Here is an 18,778-nt window from a genome sequence, read left to right as displayed (position 1 = left end):
CCTTATTTACCTTTCTCTGTTCTGTGATGATGAAAACATCACCACTCACACAAATCTATCATTCTTCCACTTAAATCTGCCCAGAACTGATCCTTGAGGATGAACCAGAAGTCCTGTGTCACGTAAAATTATTAGTCAGAACTGGTAGTTCTTAATACTCATATTTTTGCCCAGAGAAGCACTAAATGTCTTTTTCAAACCAATTAGCTACTGAGGATGACATAACATAAACTCAAATAATACCCTCAGTATACAGTACAAAGCAGACCTCTTAAATTGATGGAGTTCCTACTCACTTCATTGTAACATCTGAAAAAAACATTTCCCCACAATTTGAAGCATTTGAAAACATTCTAATGCTCTGCACATTAAAACTTATCTTTTAATATTGGATCAGTCTTCTGCAAACTCTTTTATTTATGTATGAGTAATAGCCATATCATTAATTACCTAAAGTTTTTAAAAGTTTGCATTTTATAGACTGTAATTCATTATAAAACAAACACTGCACATATATTACACATGAAAGCACTGAAGTTCTATTCACTCTGAACAGAATGAAAAATACCACCACTGATACATTTTCTGATTTCTCCCACCTAAAGAACTCAGTGAATTCAAAAAGATGTCATCAATTGAGATCAGGAATCACATAACACACACATACATAATGAGAGCTTTCTGCATCCTCTACTGTGTCCTGTAGACTGTTTTCCTCCACTAATATTTCTCAAATGGCCTGGATAGAAAGGACTATGAAGTATAAGCAGACCATTCTTATTTTAAATGCCTTTTTTGTGTTGGCCACTGATAAGTTCCACCTTTCTGTGTCAGTCACAATTGTTTTATCACTTTCTGAGTCCCTTTACTCTGGGTCTTTGATTCCTCAGCCCCTTCATGGCATCCCATTTCATTAGTACTTCTGTTACTTGGTGGTTTTTTTCTTAACTGGACCTTTCTCCTTTCTTTCTTCACTGCCCTTCCACTCCTTTTCTTCCCCTGACTTTTGTGTTTCTCCTAGAGTCTCTGCTTTGAAACTGAATTACTGAGGAGAATTAAGAAAATATGAGAAAAACTGTTGTCAAAGGCATCAGGAGCAGCCCAGAAATGTTTGCTTCTCAGTAAAACCTAAAATGTTCAGAGACTAGGAGAGATTTTTCACTTACATTTATCTAAGACAAACACAGCTAATACAGCTGGTGTTCTGCTATTAGTGGAGAAAGTCTTGTGGCCAACTGAGCTGCAACAGATTAAAGAAGCTGCAGCACATTTATGTCAAAATAGTATATATAAAGGTCAAAATATAACTTATGATGACTGAAGATTTAAGCATTGGTTTTGGAGAAAGTAACCATAAATGGGCAGAAATACTGCTATGTTATGAGAGGGGGAATTATATGTAATACTTGGTTCTTTATTTTTTTGTGATGTGCAGAATGACAGCTTTCTCACTTAATTGTGCCAGGCACTATGAGCGTTACAAAAATGTGGCATTGTTTACATTATTATCTTGTACAATCACTCTTTTGAATATTAGCAGAAATATTGACATCCCATGGAAGTTTGACTAAATAAGCCATTCATCTTTACGATTTCATAGTCTCCCAACTTCTGTCAGATTTCATTTCAATTCAAAATTTATTATTTTGCCAGTGTACTTAGTGACTGTTAGCAGTGCCAAACACAAAAAGTTCAAAACTGGACCCAGAAAAAGGCATGAACAAAATAGGCTATTTCCTTTTGGTGTCTTTAACATCTACTTCTGTGCTATTTTGTAAGGACATCATCAGACACAGCCTTAAGGCCAAATGCACTGTAAAGACCATCCAAGCTGAATAACTTCACAACCATTTTCAGACTGTTATTCCCCCAACTGGTGACAGAATAATGCAAAATGTTTCCAGATCATCCCAGCTAACAGAGAACATAATCCATAGCACTCTGCATGGATCCAAGTCTCCCGAGACATCCTCCTTGGATACAAAGCTGTCTTTGTATCATTATGCAAAGCCAGCAGCTGTGTCAGTCCTACCAGGAAGGCAACCTGCTCTTTGTCAAACTAGATGTCCATGGTTTGGGGAATGGCTTTAGGACAGAGCCATGCCTCATAGCATGCATAACCTGACAGTCTATTGCTCTGTACTCAGGTCTGGACATTGTACAAGCACTGCATGCTTGTACATGCAATCTACTCCAGGCAGCTTCTCAGTCACCAGAATTCAGTAGATCCCAAGAGTCATGATGGTGAACTCAGGACTTTTGTGTGCTCTCCATATGAAGAGCATTTCACCATCACCTTTGCCTCATTCTGCACAGCAAAATCAGTATGGACAATGGGGAGCTGCTACAAGGATAGGAGCATCCTGAAGTGCAGCCTGAGTGCTGAGGGAGCTGCATTGCTACTGCTGGCTTCACTGGGAGCAGGACTGCTGTTCAAATAGGAACAGCACTACTGGTGAAAACAAAGCAGACAAATCAGGTATAGGCTTGTCCTTCTAATAGTATGATCATGAAAATAAAAAATATTTTGATTTCTCCTTTTGTTTTTGTTTTTTTTCCCAGTTACTCTGTTCCAGAAGCTGTGTGTCCCTGGTTTTGAGACATTTCAGAGATGTTAAGATGTTAACAGAAGCAGTTAGTTCCCACTATATTATGGATTATTCCAAAGCATTTGGTGCTCAGAAGGAACTCTAGGAAACTTTTAGATCATATTTGCGATGCTTCTAACCATAAAGCTTATTGTACTTAATTCATTCAGTTATATTCTGAAGAGCTCTGTCAATTCATTGTTTGCACCTGAACCTTTGAATTTGGGAGAGGTATAGCCCTGATGTTACAGAAGTGTTTTAATCTAGGTGTCTTACAACTTGTTGTTGGTGGTGTCTGATCTTTGGGAGTATTCTTCTAATAGTTTTTGTTTGCATGGTAAACAAAACAAGGATTTTTGATGAAAAGTTGCCCTTGACTTAGAATCTGATTGTTTGGTTCCTCAACATGGAAAAATTTTCCTCAGCAATACTCACATCTGATCACTGCATGGAAGAAGGGAGAGAACATCTTCTTATTTGACAGAGATTCACCTCTTTGAGACCTATAAGTTTTTCAAATGTGGCTTCACTTCTTTTCATAGGGGTAGTGGTTTTGCCCCAGACCACACCTGAAATTCCCATTAGTAGTGGTGTGATGGTAAAAAACCCCAGATCTTCCATAATACAGCTTTTCTGTCCACATAATTCCCACTAACTTTAATCTAAATTCTGCACAATAAGCAACAGCAGGATCAGTACTCATTTTGAAAAACAAAGTAATATGTAATGATTCACCACATCTGCAAAGCCTTCCTGAGTTTTATTTATCATGCTTTTATTTTGGCAATCACTTTTCTCATCAGAATGGTTATTTAAACTTGTGAAAGGAATCAATTTCAGCATTATGTTTTAGCACATACATTTGTATCCATCATAATTCTTAATCTAGACTTAATAAAATAATTTAACAGTATAATGAAAAATATTAAGTAATTGATTTTTAGCACAATAGTGCACGAAGCAGGAGAATTAATAGCATCCATGGCCACAACAAATTTCAAATTATCTTTCCCAATGTTTTTGAAAAATCAAAGGGTAGTAGATTTGCTACTAATTTTATTTGTGTAAAATGCAAAAAAAAAAAAAAAATCACTGAATGTAAATAAAGTCATTCTCTGGCTGAGTACATTTCTGCTCTTATTCTCTCCTGTGTTTGCTCCCCCCTTTGTCTCCTCAGAGCTACACTATTTAAATAAGCTCCTATTATTTTCAGTGGAATGACTTGCTAAAGGGAAATATTTTTGTCCCTTCACTGGACATCTGCTGTTGGTATGAAAGCAATCAAGAGGAAAAAATGATGGTATGAAGCACATTTAACTTTCACGCCTCTTCATCATTCTGCACAAGCAAACACCAACAAGAATTCAATCATAAATACATCAAAATATATTCCTCCCCTTTCTAAAAAAGCAGATATTAAAAAAGGAAAATAAAGAATAAGAAAAAAATACTAAATAACAATAGATTTTACAAGTGAACCTTCCAAAATTTTAGTACCTCTCCTGACACTCTATTGCCATTAAAAAAAGCATTCAAATACTTTTAAATACTTACAAATATAAACTAAATTCTACCAATGACTAAGACAAACTGTGTAATTTAGAGATGTCATCATTATAACATATAATTTACTTATAAACAACTTTTTAACATATTAAGGTAAAAACCTGCATTCAGCACAGGTGGTGGTGTGAGAAGCTGCACTTATATCATGCTCATATCCTGCCTCTTTGATGGATTCTGCACCACTGACTGCTGGGCCTGACTGCTTAGAATTGCCTCTGATGAGATGGTATTGCAGTGTTTTCCAGCAGGATAAATTGTTGTTAAAGTAGATTTAATGGGATTTTTTTTTTAATTTGAAAGACAAGATATAAAGTTCACATCCTTCAACTCATCTACAACTGTAGGGGAAAAAAAGAGAATCTTAACTTCTTGTTCTGATAGGATGCAGTTTAATAATGTCTCATGCATCTCACATGACAATTGCATCAAAGCAATAGCAGGAAGTTGTCTGGAGGTGCTGCTAATAACATGAATGCTAAATTGGTAAACCAGAGTTAGAAGTAAAGAGGCTGAAAGAATGATAATTCCATCCATCAATGACTGTTTTTAAGACCCACAAAGAGAACCAAAGAGGCTGCATATTTCACTTCTGTTTCACAAACTCCTAATTAGCTGTAAATGAACTTTTGGGAAAACTTAATCTTATGCCAAAGCAAAGATCCTATTATCTGATGCTAATTTAGAGCTATGGAAGAAAAATGAGAAAAACACATATGAGTGAATAAACTCAAGAGAAGTTCACAGGCAGAAAGGACACTAACCTTATATTGAATATGGCTTTTCAGTTGGCTTTTGCTTCTGTGCATTTTTGGTGGAATGAACCCAAGATGTCAAAAATATGTTTTTCCAACTGGAAAAACCATCTGAAGGGCCCTCGCAGACATGGTCAGTCAATATTAGCACTGATGACATCAGACATGACTATTTCAGTTGTCTGCTTCAGTTCTTTGCCTTTTATAAAGATGTCTAAAACCCAAACTTTTGTCAAGCATTTCTAGGGATTGCTCCTAAAGGGAATTGTTCCATCTGACAGAAGCCTACAGAGAAACCCCCTCTGGAAAATGGTTTCTCTATGGAGAGGGATGGACTAGAATATTTTTAGCAGAAAAAAGATATAATTTTATAGCTCTGGTGGTAAAACTCAATGTGTGTTCCTTCTATTATGTAATAACTACTAATTTATTTTGGAACAATTACTCAGTCTTGGAAGACTGAGAAGTTAGCTTACTTCACAGTGCTCATCTAAATTTCGATTCTTCTGGTTTCACTCCTTGACATGGTTGATTATAGAAGCACTGAATAGAAAGAAAAGCAACTTGAAGTTCAAATGAGTATGGAGAGGTGGAACAGCAAGGAACTTTGAAGACAATGAAATTAAGCCTAAATTTGTAATAGAAAAGGATGTTAACCCAGATGAATGACAAGATCAAAGCAACGAGTGACAAAGATGATATTACAGTCAGTATTTGTACAGACTTTGAAGACTGAATATATGAATATTTGCAAGTATTTGCATTTGATCAATTGTGTTTCTGCTTCTTTCTGCTTCTGGCCAATCCTATTCAACCTCACACAAATCTGAAGGTTGTACACTCTTGGTAGCTGTTTGTTTAACAGTGTTTCGTACTTGGACTACTTTGCCCTCATCCTCCTGTATGTATCTTCTGATAATGAGGACAGCTAAGGACACACACATTTTGGGAGAAGCTAAGAACAAGCAGTAAAAGAAAAACAGTGGAAATACTCTTCTTGACAAGGTATCAGAAGGTAGAACAATTACTGAAATCCATGTAACATATTTGAAGATGCAAAGGTGAAAAGTGAGATGATTTTGAGTGCAGTAATGACTCAGACCAACCTCACTTGGAACACCCTCCCATACCCTCTGCCCACTTGTCCCAGAAGCACCATTTCAGCTCATCCTGGGGCCTTCAGTCTCTGCTGGAGGTATTGTGTAGGAGCACTGGCAGACCTTGATGACCCAGGTCCCAGAGTGTGGGCTCATGCTGGGCTTGATCTTGGACCTGTCTTATCACAGTGGACCTGGCTCCCCATTCCTTAGGGAGCAGCTGACCCTTCCTGTTCCCCGAAAGCTCAAATTTGAGGAGTCCTGCTTCTCACATATACTACACAGACTGAAATATTTCTAAGAGTAGAGTTAAAAGCCAGAATGGTTTTAAGTTTTTGTAAATGTTAAACACAATCTTTTTCTAATAAAATGCTGACAATGAGAAAGTGAGACATAATATGGCTTGCAGACATACAAACACATCAAACACGAGGTGCATGCTTTTCCTTGTCTGTACAAGTCACACAAGTGGTAGAAGGAGACTATGGATCATGGCATTAAAATGTTATGGCTTTACAAACTTCTACCTGCCTAGGCTGCACTCTCTCTTATCTATCTTATAGCAATTATGAAATAGATATTCTCCTCAATTCAGTTAATTATTTTTGGGCTTGAACTAGCAGTAACCATCTCTGTACAGTGTGTTCTGCTGCTCTTTGCTTCCTTCCTGACATTCAGATCCTGAAGTTCCCCTATTGTTTTACTTGGAAACTTCAGACCTTTTTCTCACTTCAACTTCAATTTCTGATTAAAGATTGCTACTCTCTAATCTTTTAAATACTTCTCAAAGATCTGGATGTGTTTTCTCTCTCAAGTTCCAACTATGGTTTAATTTCAAAGCCAGTAGTGGCCATGTAGAATTTCCTCAGCTATTATAAAAGATGTTGGGTTTTAGCAGCTGGAAACAAAGAGGTCTTTGGTTTTCATTACCACCAAATTTCAGAGTGCTCAAGTGAATACGGGAAGATGTCCTTGGGATAAAATGGATAATTATTGTTGCTTCCATAAATAATTAGTAATAAAAAAAAAAAAAGAAAAAAAGAAAAAAAAGAAAAAAGGAGGCAGTCACAGTACACATGGCAATATCTGATAGGGAGCAGTCACAGTTGTAGTAAGTGCATCTCAGTGCCAAATGAATGATCAGGGATCAGTTCCAGTGCCAGCACACCCCAGCAGCAATAAGCAGGACAGATGATGAGCCTCTACTGAAGATGGAACATTTTGTATGCAGCAACTTTTGCAGCTGCTTAGATTGGTATAGACTGACCTTAGATGCCAAGCAGTTCTTTGTGATTCCTTGGAGGAAGGGAAAGATAAGGTATGGGGTGGGTGTGATCTTTTAAGGACGCTATTGAAACCTCACCCTATCCCTCAAAAAAAGGCACAGAGAGGCTTTCTTGAATAAACACTGGAGGATTTTCAGCTATCACTGAAACAGCTCTCCAGTAACAAAATAAACCATTATAGCATCTACAGACACAGATACATGAAATATTATGAAACAGAATATAATTGAGTATAATGCAATCAATAAATCCAGGCACACAGATAAGCACACATACTTTTATTTTTGTAGCTTTTGACAAAAATCAGCAATGAAAAGATAAAGAGCATCAGTAAAAATCTGGGTGAGAAGATAAAGCTACCTAAAAATAATAGCTGCTTTGTATTTAAGAAAAGCCCCAAATGGAAAAAGAATGAATTTTTTGTCACATTTTTCCTTGACCTACAGAGATGATGTTATATTTTTTGAGTGGTTCTCCTGACCAAGGATTGCCTTTGGAATTTCACTGAGCAGAAAAGTAGCTTTGATAAAACCAGAGAAATGGAATCATTGCCTGTCTTTTTTCTAACAAAGCAAATCATACTTTCACTCACTAGCTGTACTTAACTAAGAAAATGTGCCCCTGTCCCAGGAAGAAAATTACTTTTTCATCATATTTAAACAGCAGTGTCATTGAAAGATTCATGAAGCTTGTCTGTCTGAGCTTTAAAACAAGATGGAGTGAGCTAGTGAAAATCACTCGTGTCTAACTACTTTATACTGCAAAAAATAGCTTTGAGCTGTGAGTGTGATGTTATCTGCTACTGAACCAAAAGATCAGGTGACAGCTGTGTAGCTCACATTCTTGGCCACTTAATCAGCATTGTCACGGGTCAAAAAAGGCAGGGTGTTTGGGCCTTCCTCCAATATTTAAATATGAGTCTTTGCTTTTCTATTTCTGTTGTAACATGAGCAAGAGAGTGTTCCTGCTTTGTATCATTATAGGAAGAGTGACTTCATGCTATGGATTATGCAGGGTGGCCTTGATATCTTACAGAATTTGAGATATGCTTACTTGCTCTAGTGCCAGTAATACAGAATGAAGAGCACTGTGAATATCACTAGCAACTTTAAGGTAACAGCTAAACAGATAAACACAATCTACATATCTAATTGTTAAGTGTAGATATACGCCTTTCCAAAGGTTTCTTCCTGACCCAGATCAAGCAGACCTGTTTCCACATCATAATTATTTAGATACCAGACCTCTCTAACCAACAATACAGATCTTGTTTGGTCAGAAATTTTCAAAAATCAGCTGCCAGAAGTAGCTCAGAGATCTGGAATATGGGAAATGGTTCTGCAAGAGAATGATTAGCAAAGAGAGGGCAGCTTTGCTAGTTAAGTTTCTGTAATGAACACTGTAATTATTCATAATTTATTGTCAGGTTGTTTAATTTTCCCTCAGTGGGATGTATTATTCCATATTTAAAAATAAAATTTTTTGCAATGAAGGCTGGTTTTGTGCATTTCCTATTGATGTACATTAAAATCTAGAAACTAGTTACAACAATTGCCAGATTTTCTTTTTATTCTAAATGTTTTACTGTCTCATTCTTTGATTCTTTTCATCAGGAATAATTTTACTTGTGATAATTGGGAACTCCTATGTTCCTCAGCTAAAGTATGTATATGTTGGGAACTGTAAACAGGCATTTCTTTGAGGTGATTCAGTTCAAGAACAGATGCAAGGTATGTAAAGTATCTGTTTGTCAGCAAAAACAATCAGCAAAGTACTTTTTTTTTTCTTTCCCATGCAGATGCTTCCAATCCCCTCTCCAGCCACAGCTTAGCCTTTAATGAACTCTCTTGAATGCATTCTTGGAACCAAACCACCAGTGAACCTGTGGGTTTTTCCTGATGCTCTAGTTCTTTTTGTACAGTTTCTGCACGGCTTTCATGCACGCTCCAGTACTGAACACAGTGAAACATAGCTCACAATTCCCAATCAGCCAAGCATGACCTGTGTTTTCTATTGTTCTATGGTTTAGCAATTTCCTGGAGCTCAACCATTTCTTAGATTTGCTGTAATTAAAGCAGACCGGTCGTGTTTTTGGAGGTCAAGCACTTTAGCCTCACTGTGACTGTGACCAAACACTCTTTTAATGATCTTCTGTAATCCTCAGAACTCGGCAACTTTCTATCTCATCTTCTCTAAGCTAACGTCAGATAGCTGTGGGTATAGGCATGGATTTTTCCAATTCCCTGTAACAAAGACAGGGTGGAAGCTACTGTTATATGTCTGAACACCACAGTTTACCAGACTGCAGGGCTGATCAGAAATACAGTTTCATGTGCGTCTGGACATTCCAAACTGAAAGAGATCATCCTTAGCATAAACATTGGTGCAACTCCTCATTTCTGGATTTTTAGGGGCAGATCTACTAGAAGGCAAATTTTAAAGTTTATTTTGTCTCAAATTACTTGTGACACTTCTTGAGTTTTTTTAGTTTGGTGCTACAAAGGCAACAATTTCTAGATCAGCTATAGTTTCTAATTTTTGGAAGCTATAACTGCAGCTTTTAAAGAAAACAGAAATTACCTCAATTATGTAACCATGAAAAAAAAAACAAATTTAAGAAAAAAACAAATATTTTTTTTGTTTCAAAACACCCATAGGTTACCACGGCTTCGGGGAATTAAGGCAACATCTTTTTTTTGGGGGGAGGGGGGGGCGTGAGAAGAGTGAAGTTCTAGGCAAACAATAAAGTAAGAGAATACTTGCTATAGAAAAGAAAAAGTCTGACGTCAGGAGAGACAACAATTAATGCTGTTCTGCCCCCTTGCGTTAACTTTTGCGGCGGCTGCCGTAGCCCCACACATCCCGAAGTTCGTGTCCCTGGGCGAAGATGCGCTGCCCAAAACACAACAGAGCGGCGTCCCGAAAGCAGCGCGGTGGGCGATCCCTGGAGGCGATACAGCCGCGTGCCCAAGCTCGGCCGCGATGTGATGTATGTAAAAGTGGTCCAGAATACGCAAAGATCGCTGAAAATGCCGGAGCTCGCTCGGCCGTGCGGGGGATGGGGAGAGTTTAGAGTTCAGTGGAAAGCGGCAGCGAAGCTGGCTAACTACATGGAAAAGCGGCATGGAAAACAGAGGACCCGTGCTGGAGAAAAATCAGAATCTAGAACCCGAGCTCAAGCTCTTAAAACCAGTATTACCTGAATTCTTGCTTTTATCGTTTTAGTAACGCGCGCAATAAACAAGGCATTAAATTTGGCCACAGTTGCACTTGAAAGGAAAAGCTCTCATTGAAAGCGAGGGCCAACAAAAATATTTCCTCCTCCAGGACTCCACTTTAGTTTTAAAACTGTTTCAAAACCAGCAAATACATCCTTGTAGTGCCATGGACACCAGGAGCCAAAGCCCCAGTGGGAAGACGGCTGTCATGCAGCTGTATTTCTTCCATACGTGACGCGGAGATAAATGCCAGAAGTCACACGCTGCAAACGATGAGAGATAATTGCCATTTAAATGTGATTTTATTTCCATCACTCCCTCTCTAACCCTGCTAATTCCTGGCGTTACTCTTCACTCGCAGGACCAAGAACTGCGCCCGTGCCTTGAACCGGGGGCCGGGCCGGGCGCTCTCCAGAGATCGCTGCCCGAAACGCTCCGCAGGGGCCAAGGCAGGCTCTTACCGAGGGCTAGGCAAGGAGATTAAGTTTTATGAGCAGCACGCGAACGCGAAGCAATTAATGTACAAGCCAGTGCCGCTCCCCGCCAGCCCGGAGAACCATTTCCATCTTAATTTCCTCTCGGTATCAGCCGCTCGCCGTGCGGGCAGGGCTCTCACGCTTGCGGTTCCCGAGGAAGGCTGAGCGGTAGCCTCCAACTAGTTCTTCCGACAGACTGCAGACCGCCTGTACAAACAAACCGAAGCGCTCATGGAAAGCCGGCGCTCTCCCCCTCTCCTGCGCTTTCCCTTCCCTGTCCCGGCGCTCGGAGCAGCGCCAGAGCGGCGGGGCGGGGGCCAGACCGGCCCGGGGCCGGGCCGCTCGCTCCCGTCGTGGCGGGGCAGAGACCCGCGGCGGCCGCGACTTCAGCGCCTGCGGCTCAGACCGGGGCCGGCCCGCGGCAAAGTTACCGAGACGCCTAACTGAGATTTTTTTTTTTTGGTTCCTTCTTCTCTCCCCCCCGCGCTGTCCGCGAACTTTCGACATCGTCCTGCCCGGCACGGAGCCACCACCTCCTCAGCGCACGGAGTCGCGCTCGGGGCAGCGGGGCGGGAGGGAGAGGGGAGCGCTTCGCCCCCACAGGCGGCGGCCGCCCCCGAGCTGCTGCGGGCGGCGGGGCCCGGCCGCCTCGCCCTCTAGCGGGGGAGAGCGGCGGCGCCGGCGGCTGGGCGTGACTTTCCGCGCTCCCTTCAGCCCGCCCGCCCGCCGGGGGGACCGCGAGTCAGTCAGGGAGCCGAGCTGAGCCGGGACGAGCGGCGGCGCCGGCCGAGGAGGCTCCGCGATTAAGGGTGCCCCCCCGGCACCGGGGGAGGCGAGCGGCGCCCGCACGGTCCCCGGAGCGGCGGCGCGGCCGGAGGAAGGCAGACGGGTGGGCGGCCACCGGCCACTTGATAGCCTCTTTCCTGCCCTTAGGAGCGGAGAGAGGGCGAGGAGGGGAGAACAGCCCGCGGGGCAGCAAGTGCGGGAGTCCGGCTGCCCCCTCCTCGCCTGCCCCACTGGACTGGAGGGGGGCGAGAGGGGCGCCTCCTACTTTGGCAAACACTTTGGCACTTTGCTGGATTCGGAGCAGGAAGGGCTGGAAATATGGGGAAAGTTGGAACTTGCCTGGTTACTTTGGCCGGACTTTTGCTGGCAGCGGGAGCGCAGACGTTCACAGGTAAGGAGTCGGCTGGCCAGCCCGGGGCCGGGCAGCCTTCCCGGGGGCCCGGCGGCGGAGGGGCGGGGGGAGCCCCGGTACTTCGGGGGCGGTGGGGATTTGGTTTGGGGTTTTGTTTTCTTCTGTATATTTTTTCTTTTTTTCTTTTTTTTTTTTTTTTTTTTTTTTTTTTTTTTTCCCCATCCCCGTCCCCCTGACGGGTCTGACGCTTCGGAACCGCTGCGTCGATGGGGTGGAAAAAGTGTCCCGAGGAGGCAGCGGTGGCGGGATGCCGCTCCGCTGGCCCCGCTGAGCCCCGGTGGAAGGTCGGGAGGCTCGGGCAGCCCTAGGGCAGGGCTGGAAGGACGGGCGGGACCCGGGCTCGCTCCGGCGTTTTTCCGCCGCTGACTTCCCGAAAGTTTCCCGCCGCCCCGGCACGGGGGGCGGAGGGGCGAGGTGAGCCGGTCCCCGGCTGGCGGCGGCGGCAGCAGGGTTTGGGTGCTGCCCGGAGGGGCCCCGCGGCCCCCGCGCTCCCTGCCCGGCTGTCAGACACCGGGGCAAGCCCCGCAGCCCCCGGAGCGCCACCTGAGAGGGCAGGACGGCAGCTGCCCGAGGGTGATGGGTGCGGAGTTCAGAGCCAGGCGAAGTGCCCCATCACTGTTCCCCGGATCCCCAGACCTGCAGATGGTTATTTTGGTCTCGAGTCCCCTGCCTACACACACCCCTGTCCTATTTATATGTTGGAGAAACCCGTAATTTTAGACAGAAATTTGGATTGTGAAATAGTTCTGTGTGCTCCACGGCAAAGAGTAATTTCAGGGTTTTTCTTGGTTTGTTTTGTTCCTAACGTGAAGTTAGTGCAACTGAAAGCACGTTAAATTGGAGACATCTGGTCCTCTGCTCGTGCGAAGTGTGCTTTGATCTGGTGGGAAGCAATCCTCCTGACTCCTTGTTGCTCTGGCTGCAGAACAGTTTATATTTTGCACATTACATGTTGCTTCTATGGAGCACTGTAGCTAAACAAAGTTGTATGGATGGGAATTTGTGGTGTGGTTTAAAACTTTTAAAAATTCTGGCTTTATGTTTGGTTCCAGGGACCTCTTGTATATGTAGCTGCATTTCCCTTACCTTCTTGAGAGCGTTTTTACTGTAGGTGGGACAGAAGATCTCCGAATAGAAAAACGTTTTGTTCCAAGGTGATGCATAACAACAATGAAATATTTTCCAAACTCCTTTTAGAAGGAAGGCATGCTCTGTAGCGAATTATGAAACTGGACTCAGTTATATTAGCTCTACAACTCATTAATATTAGAACTCTAGTGTCCAGGCTTCAATGGGAGTACTTGATTTATTAAGATAAATCTGTAACTCCTTGCTGACCTGTGTGGACTGTCTTACTTTTTGTTTAAAGTTAAGCTGGGGCAACTCTTCTGGCTATTGAATGGCTTGTGGATGCAATGTGCTGATACTATACCGGCAGCGGCATTGGAGCGCTGTTCGTGTTGCTGAAGAACAATCCCACATTACTGTTTGATTTGTATCCATTGTATTGATTTACCTGATACACGATGTGGAGAGAACAGTGCTGTAAACCGCAAACAGTTCACCAATGACTTGTGCATACAGTTATTCCAAGGGTGCAGTTCCACTCCGTCTGAAGTACTCAGTGAGGGAGGCTGCTATTCACACATTTCAGTGAGATTTCAAAGGATGGCATGGGAGGCAGGATCTCCCCATCTGTGTATATGTATATGTATGTTAAATACTGAAGGTAAAGATTATTTTTGAAGATGCATGTACAGAATTTCTTGGCTTTTGTATTGATTCTCTGCACTTGGAACAAAATTGATGAAATTTCCATGTTTCTATGTTACCATATGAAGCTTACGTCTAGGTATCATTTTTACTTGGGAAAAAAAATGCTGTTTCTTTTGTTAATACCTTTATGCATTAGCATCAAGGAAATTAAATGACAGAAAAATCCATCCTTGAGTTGGGTATTTACCTTTTGTAATAGCTGTCCCTTATTGCAGAAGAGGGCTATGTGACTAATCTATGAAAAGTGTAAAAGCAAACAAAGTAAAAAGAAACAAAGCCAACTCCACACATGTTCCGAGCAAAGAATAGCAGTATGCGAATTAAGTGCCTGTGGCATTTATAGTTCCATTTTTATTTTTACCCTTTTCTAAGCTGACTGATGTGTTACACAGAGATTGGTTCTAATATTACCTTCAGCTATTGTCTTATTTGAGTTTCTTATTTAGAAAACAGTCTTACTGAAAGATCAGATCTTGGCTTTTTAAGGCCTGAGAGCTTTCAAGTAATCTTTTGAAAGCAGCTTAGCAGTTAATAACAATGAGATTTTCTCTGAGTCCTTAACTAAAGATTTTAAAATTCTGGATTCATCAGTTCAAGAAGTAAATGATCTCAAGAATTTTAATTCAAGAGATATTACTGAAAACATTGTCTTAAACGGACAGTGATGCTAATCCTAAGTTTTTAAAGTGGGGCAGACTCTTTCTGCAAGATTAGTTTTGGGTTTGGGTTCTTTACTTGGGATTTTAAATTTCTTTCTGTGAAACTATAGCACACCTGATTTAGCTGGTTTTATTTATAATTGTAGCAAAAAGTTATTGAGTTGGTCCAATTTGGAGACTGAATGCTAATATTACAAAAGTCCCAAAAAGTGGTGTTCAGTCATGGAAAATGCCACTTGGCTCCACCATGTTCCTTCGTCCACCTCCTTGGTAGATTATTCAGGCCAGGGAAAGCAATTCTCTCCTGTAAGGGATTTAGGTCAAACATAGAGATACAGGAAGTTAGAAGGGACATTGTAAACTTAAATATGTGATCACACATAAAGGGTCTGGATGGGATGAGTTCTGCCAAATACAAAAACAGGGAGCTGAAATTGAAAGCAAGGAAATTTACAAGAGAACTTAGAAACTGTTTTTATGAAGGCATTCGTATTCAGGTAGATGTAAATGTGCACACAGCCCGAATTCTGAAATTGGTCTTTCTTGGTTACAGCCTGACTCTTATGGAGGGAAGGCTGTTATTAGTCTGTTGTATTCTCTTTTGCTGTGAAGAAGCACCAAGGTTGTATACCAATGCTCTTTTTATGGCACCAGTTTAAAAAGTTTTTATCTGAGAAGGAATGAGTCCTGTTGCAGTCCCTGTGAGAGGGATGGACAGACTGATTAAAAATGCTTGTGGGAGGCCATTTGTAATGAACCAGGACTAGTGGCAATTATGAAGAGAAGGAGGAAAAGTACAAAACTTGAAAATTATTTTTCCTAGTGAGTAGTAAAGATTTTACATAGAGAATAATAGTTCTCAAGCTATTTAATGGATTAAAAATACAGAAACTTGCATTCTGAGTAGATGTTGTGCTTTAGATTCATCTGTTCATTTTTGGGTGTAGGCACTTTAAAAAGAAGGATCACATTTTCCAGAAAAGAGATGTAAGGAAGAAGGGTGACATGCTAAAGTTGAAACTTACTGTGATCATGTTGATGTTTGGTGAGAAAACAGAGAAAAAGAGAAAATATAGGTTAAGTCTTCATAGGTCCTATCCTAGCTGAAATAAAGCTCCTGGCAACATCTAGAAAATAATAAGTTTCTGGTATAATTAACTGTGTGTAAAGAGATTTCTCAGAGTATTCAGGATCTCTGTTTGAAAATCTGTATTGGCTATTCTGATCACTTTAGCAACAGAGAACTCCAAGTGTAGTTACATTTCACTTCAGCAAATTCTGCTTTTGTTCGCATTGTTTATTCCACCTGCTTTTGTTTCTTTCCACACATCCATCAAGTCTGTTTCCCTGCATCTTCTAAGGAAAGTAACATATGCCATTGAAGATGCAGCTTTATTAGTGGCTGATGCAGTTTGTCAGCTATATAAAACTATTCCAGCTACAGGTCACTGCATGGACTTGGCCTCACTGAGCAGTGAGAGCTGTGGGGGAAGATTCTCAAACCAAACTTCCCGCTGTTAGGAGATTTTTGCTGCTGCTATTACAGCTGTTAGGTGAATGACTTGATTTCTGTTTTACATCTAAGACTATTCATATTTAAAACGTTCCAGCAAATTAATGGAAGCATTTTGAAAAATTTGCTTCTAAACATGTGGGGTTTTATTTTATTTTGATTTTTTTAAAATACACTTTATGCAGTTATAACAAATGAAGTAAAGTTTGTGTTCCAATGTAAACTGGCATGTGCCTTAGTATGTTTCAGGTAAAAATGAGTCAGGGCTTTGGAAGTGACAGACTTCATCATAAAAGAAACTGTGCAGTGGGTATGGGTTTTTTTAAGGTTTTTTTTTTTTTTTATTCAGCTGCTCTGATTTCAAAAGATAGTAATGAAACTTCATCAGAAATTAAAAATAAATCTTACAAAATACTGCAAGGATGTAATTACACTGGGTGAAAAAAAATCTATGGTGTTCATTTGGTCTCATGATTTATCTGTTGTCAGAATTCATGAGGAAAGCAAAAGACAGTGTCCTGAAACAAAATAAGCACATATAACGTATGAAATAATAACATCTTCAGTGCTCACAGAAGTTGCTAGACTGACAGCTAGAGAAACCAAACCCCCAGGCAAATCACAAAGCATGTTAGGGTGGAGTGAGCAAGTTTCTGAACTTTTCCTTCCTAATGTCATTTGAGTCTGACCTGGAGACATGTGGGGATGGTTTATTTCTCATGTATGCTCACCCACACCCTGTGATGGTCAGTGAAGATGTCAAACAGGGGAGTTTCCAGTGGCCAGGTCAGTTCTACACATTCCTGCTGACACAACCCCTTGACTGTGCATCGTTGGATTCAGCTGGGGGAAGATAACAAGTGTGAGCTTGATGGAACAGAGTCCAGTGTTGTTGCTGGGTCAGGATCTGTGAGCTGATCCCCTATTTCACGTGTTACTAAAGGAAAGGCTTTTTGAGAGGGGTATCTCTGGTGTTTAAAGCTTGTTGGTGTCACTGTCAAACACTTATTTCTATGCTACATCACTAAATTCTGAAGATGTTTCCTCAGGAAATGACATGCAATTACAAACCTTTCAGCTCACAATTATGACTCTTGTGTAAAGAAGTAGTAGTTTTGAAAATTTTCCCAGGAACAAACTGTTAATGTGTGACTGCAGCTGAATTATCTGCTAATTTTCTTTAGGAAACATTGAAAATCTTCTCCTTACTTCATTTAATTTCATTTGATTTTTTTGGATAACTTCTAGTTCTCTTATTTCTGCTTTTCTGATCTATATGTTGAAACAAGATCTGGAGACACCAAAACCAATTTGGAGCATATGGTCATATATTTAGGAAAAAAAAATAAAAGTAGCAATAATAAATTTTCCTGTGTCAATCTGTTCACCCAAATGTATTCATATACTTCTTTCTGAATTTTGTCATGTCTTCCAGAGTTTTGCCTGCTGTGATCTGCTGCTGATCACTAGGTGTAGCTGCATCTCTAAATCGTAGCGTAGAATGAGAAAGGGCTGTAAGCTAAGCTTTGTGAGAATGTAGGTGTATTTGGAGGCAGGGAGGTGTGAAAATAGATGATGGATTTTTGTGACCTAGAGAATTTTAATCCATTGGTGGCTTGTTTGCATCAGTTTGATTACAATAAAAATCAGCTTTTAATTACATTAGTAAAAAGGCTGATTTCAGTATCAATGTTAGTATTCAACAGAAGGACAAATGAATCCTCTAATGTGACAATAAGTCATAATAAAATGCATGAAACTACAGAGAAATTGTCAGTACTTTCCTAATGTTTTAAATGCCGGAATTATTGTTGCAGAGATCTAATAAATCAAGATGGTTAAGATATAACAAGTTTTATGTGAGTACATGTCTCCTCAAAACCTGTTAGGAACCTTTCTGATCCATCCAGAATAATTATCTATGGAGATGATGTTGCTGTCAGTGGAATTCTGTTCTCCTTTTGGCATAAGGAGGTGTTGTGTTGGTTTTTAAGCCATGTGGCTCCATTAATGCTGTGAGGAGGTACAGAGAGGAAGGTGCCACATATGCTTTAAAAATGAAGGAAAGACGTTTTTGTGCCCAGATTTCTGAGAGTAATAACAGTAAAAATTAAGGTGTATTTATGCCTCTAAGACATACCTGTACTCAGTATCTGCAGAGAACAGGAAAGAAGTATCTCAGCCAGAAATTGTCTGACTCAACAGTGACCCTTTGCCACATAAGGAGCAATGGTAGGAGAAAAAAAGTGATGGCCACATTTGTTCAGACAAAACCATGGCAATATTAGCAGGAAGGAGTTCTGAGAACTGGTTAGACTTACTGTGGTTTTGGGTGGGCGGGGTGGGGGGGGGAAGGTGGGAAAGAAGGTATAACATTTGCTGGAAGAATGGAAGTGATGAATGTTACTAGAAAAGACGATGTAAAAAATACTCTGAAGTCTAAAAGGCAGCTGAGTTACTTGAGGAAAACAAGTGAATTTATATCATTCACATTTTCTTATTTTTTATTAAACAAAAACACTTTTGTTTTTAATAATGTATTCAAGGCTCAGATATGTCTTCTGACAGCTTTACATAGCAATAGTTGATTATCTTTACACATGTGATTAAATGTAATGATGTTAATGAATCTTTAATTTTTTTTCTGTG

General features: G+C 40.8%; 2 protein-coding genes across 7 annotated transcripts in view; one reads left to right on the top strand and one right to left on the bottom strand.

The window, feature by feature from the left end:
* Positions 1-9,922: 9,922 nt before the first annotated feature.
* LOC306799316 (uncharacterized protein) lies at positions 9,923-11,522 on the bottom strand. The gene is made up of 2 exons (XM_079300145.1): positions 10,969-11,522; positions 9,923-10,770 (listed from the first exon to the last, which is right to left on the bottom strand). The coding sequence occupies exon 1, from the start codon at positions 11,488-11,490 to the stop codon at positions 11,092-11,094; it is 399 nt and encodes a 132-aa protein (XP_079156271.1). The 5' UTR covers positions 11,491-11,522; the 3' UTR covers positions 9,923-10,770; positions 10,969-11,091.
* A 187-nt stretch (positions 11,523-11,709) lies between these two features.
* The window catches only part of PTPRM (protein tyrosine phosphatase receptor type M), a 445,192-nt gene continuing 438,123 nt past the window's right edge, over positions 11,710-18,778 (top strand). For 2 of the 6 annotated variants that reach the window (XM_079300120.1, XM_079300119.1), the window contains exon 1: positions 11,712-12,160. In XM_079300120.1, coding sequence (XP_079156246.1) covers positions 12,088-12,160 — 73 coding nt within the window. In that variant the 5' untranslated portion in view covers positions 11,712-12,087. Of the gene's footprint in view, positions 12,161-18,778 lie in introns of all 6 variants that reach the window. The other 4 variants (XM_079300121.1, XM_079300123.1, XM_079300125.1 and 1 more) reach the window with 3 other exon arrangements.

Source organism: Erithacus rubecula (genome assembly GCF_903797595.1).
Source record: "Erithacus rubecula genome assembly, chromosome: 3".
NCBI lineage: Eukaryota > Metazoa > Chordata > Aves > Passeriformes > Muscicapidae > Erithacus > Erithacus rubecula.
This window is presented reverse-complemented; position numbering and strand designations above follow the sequence as displayed.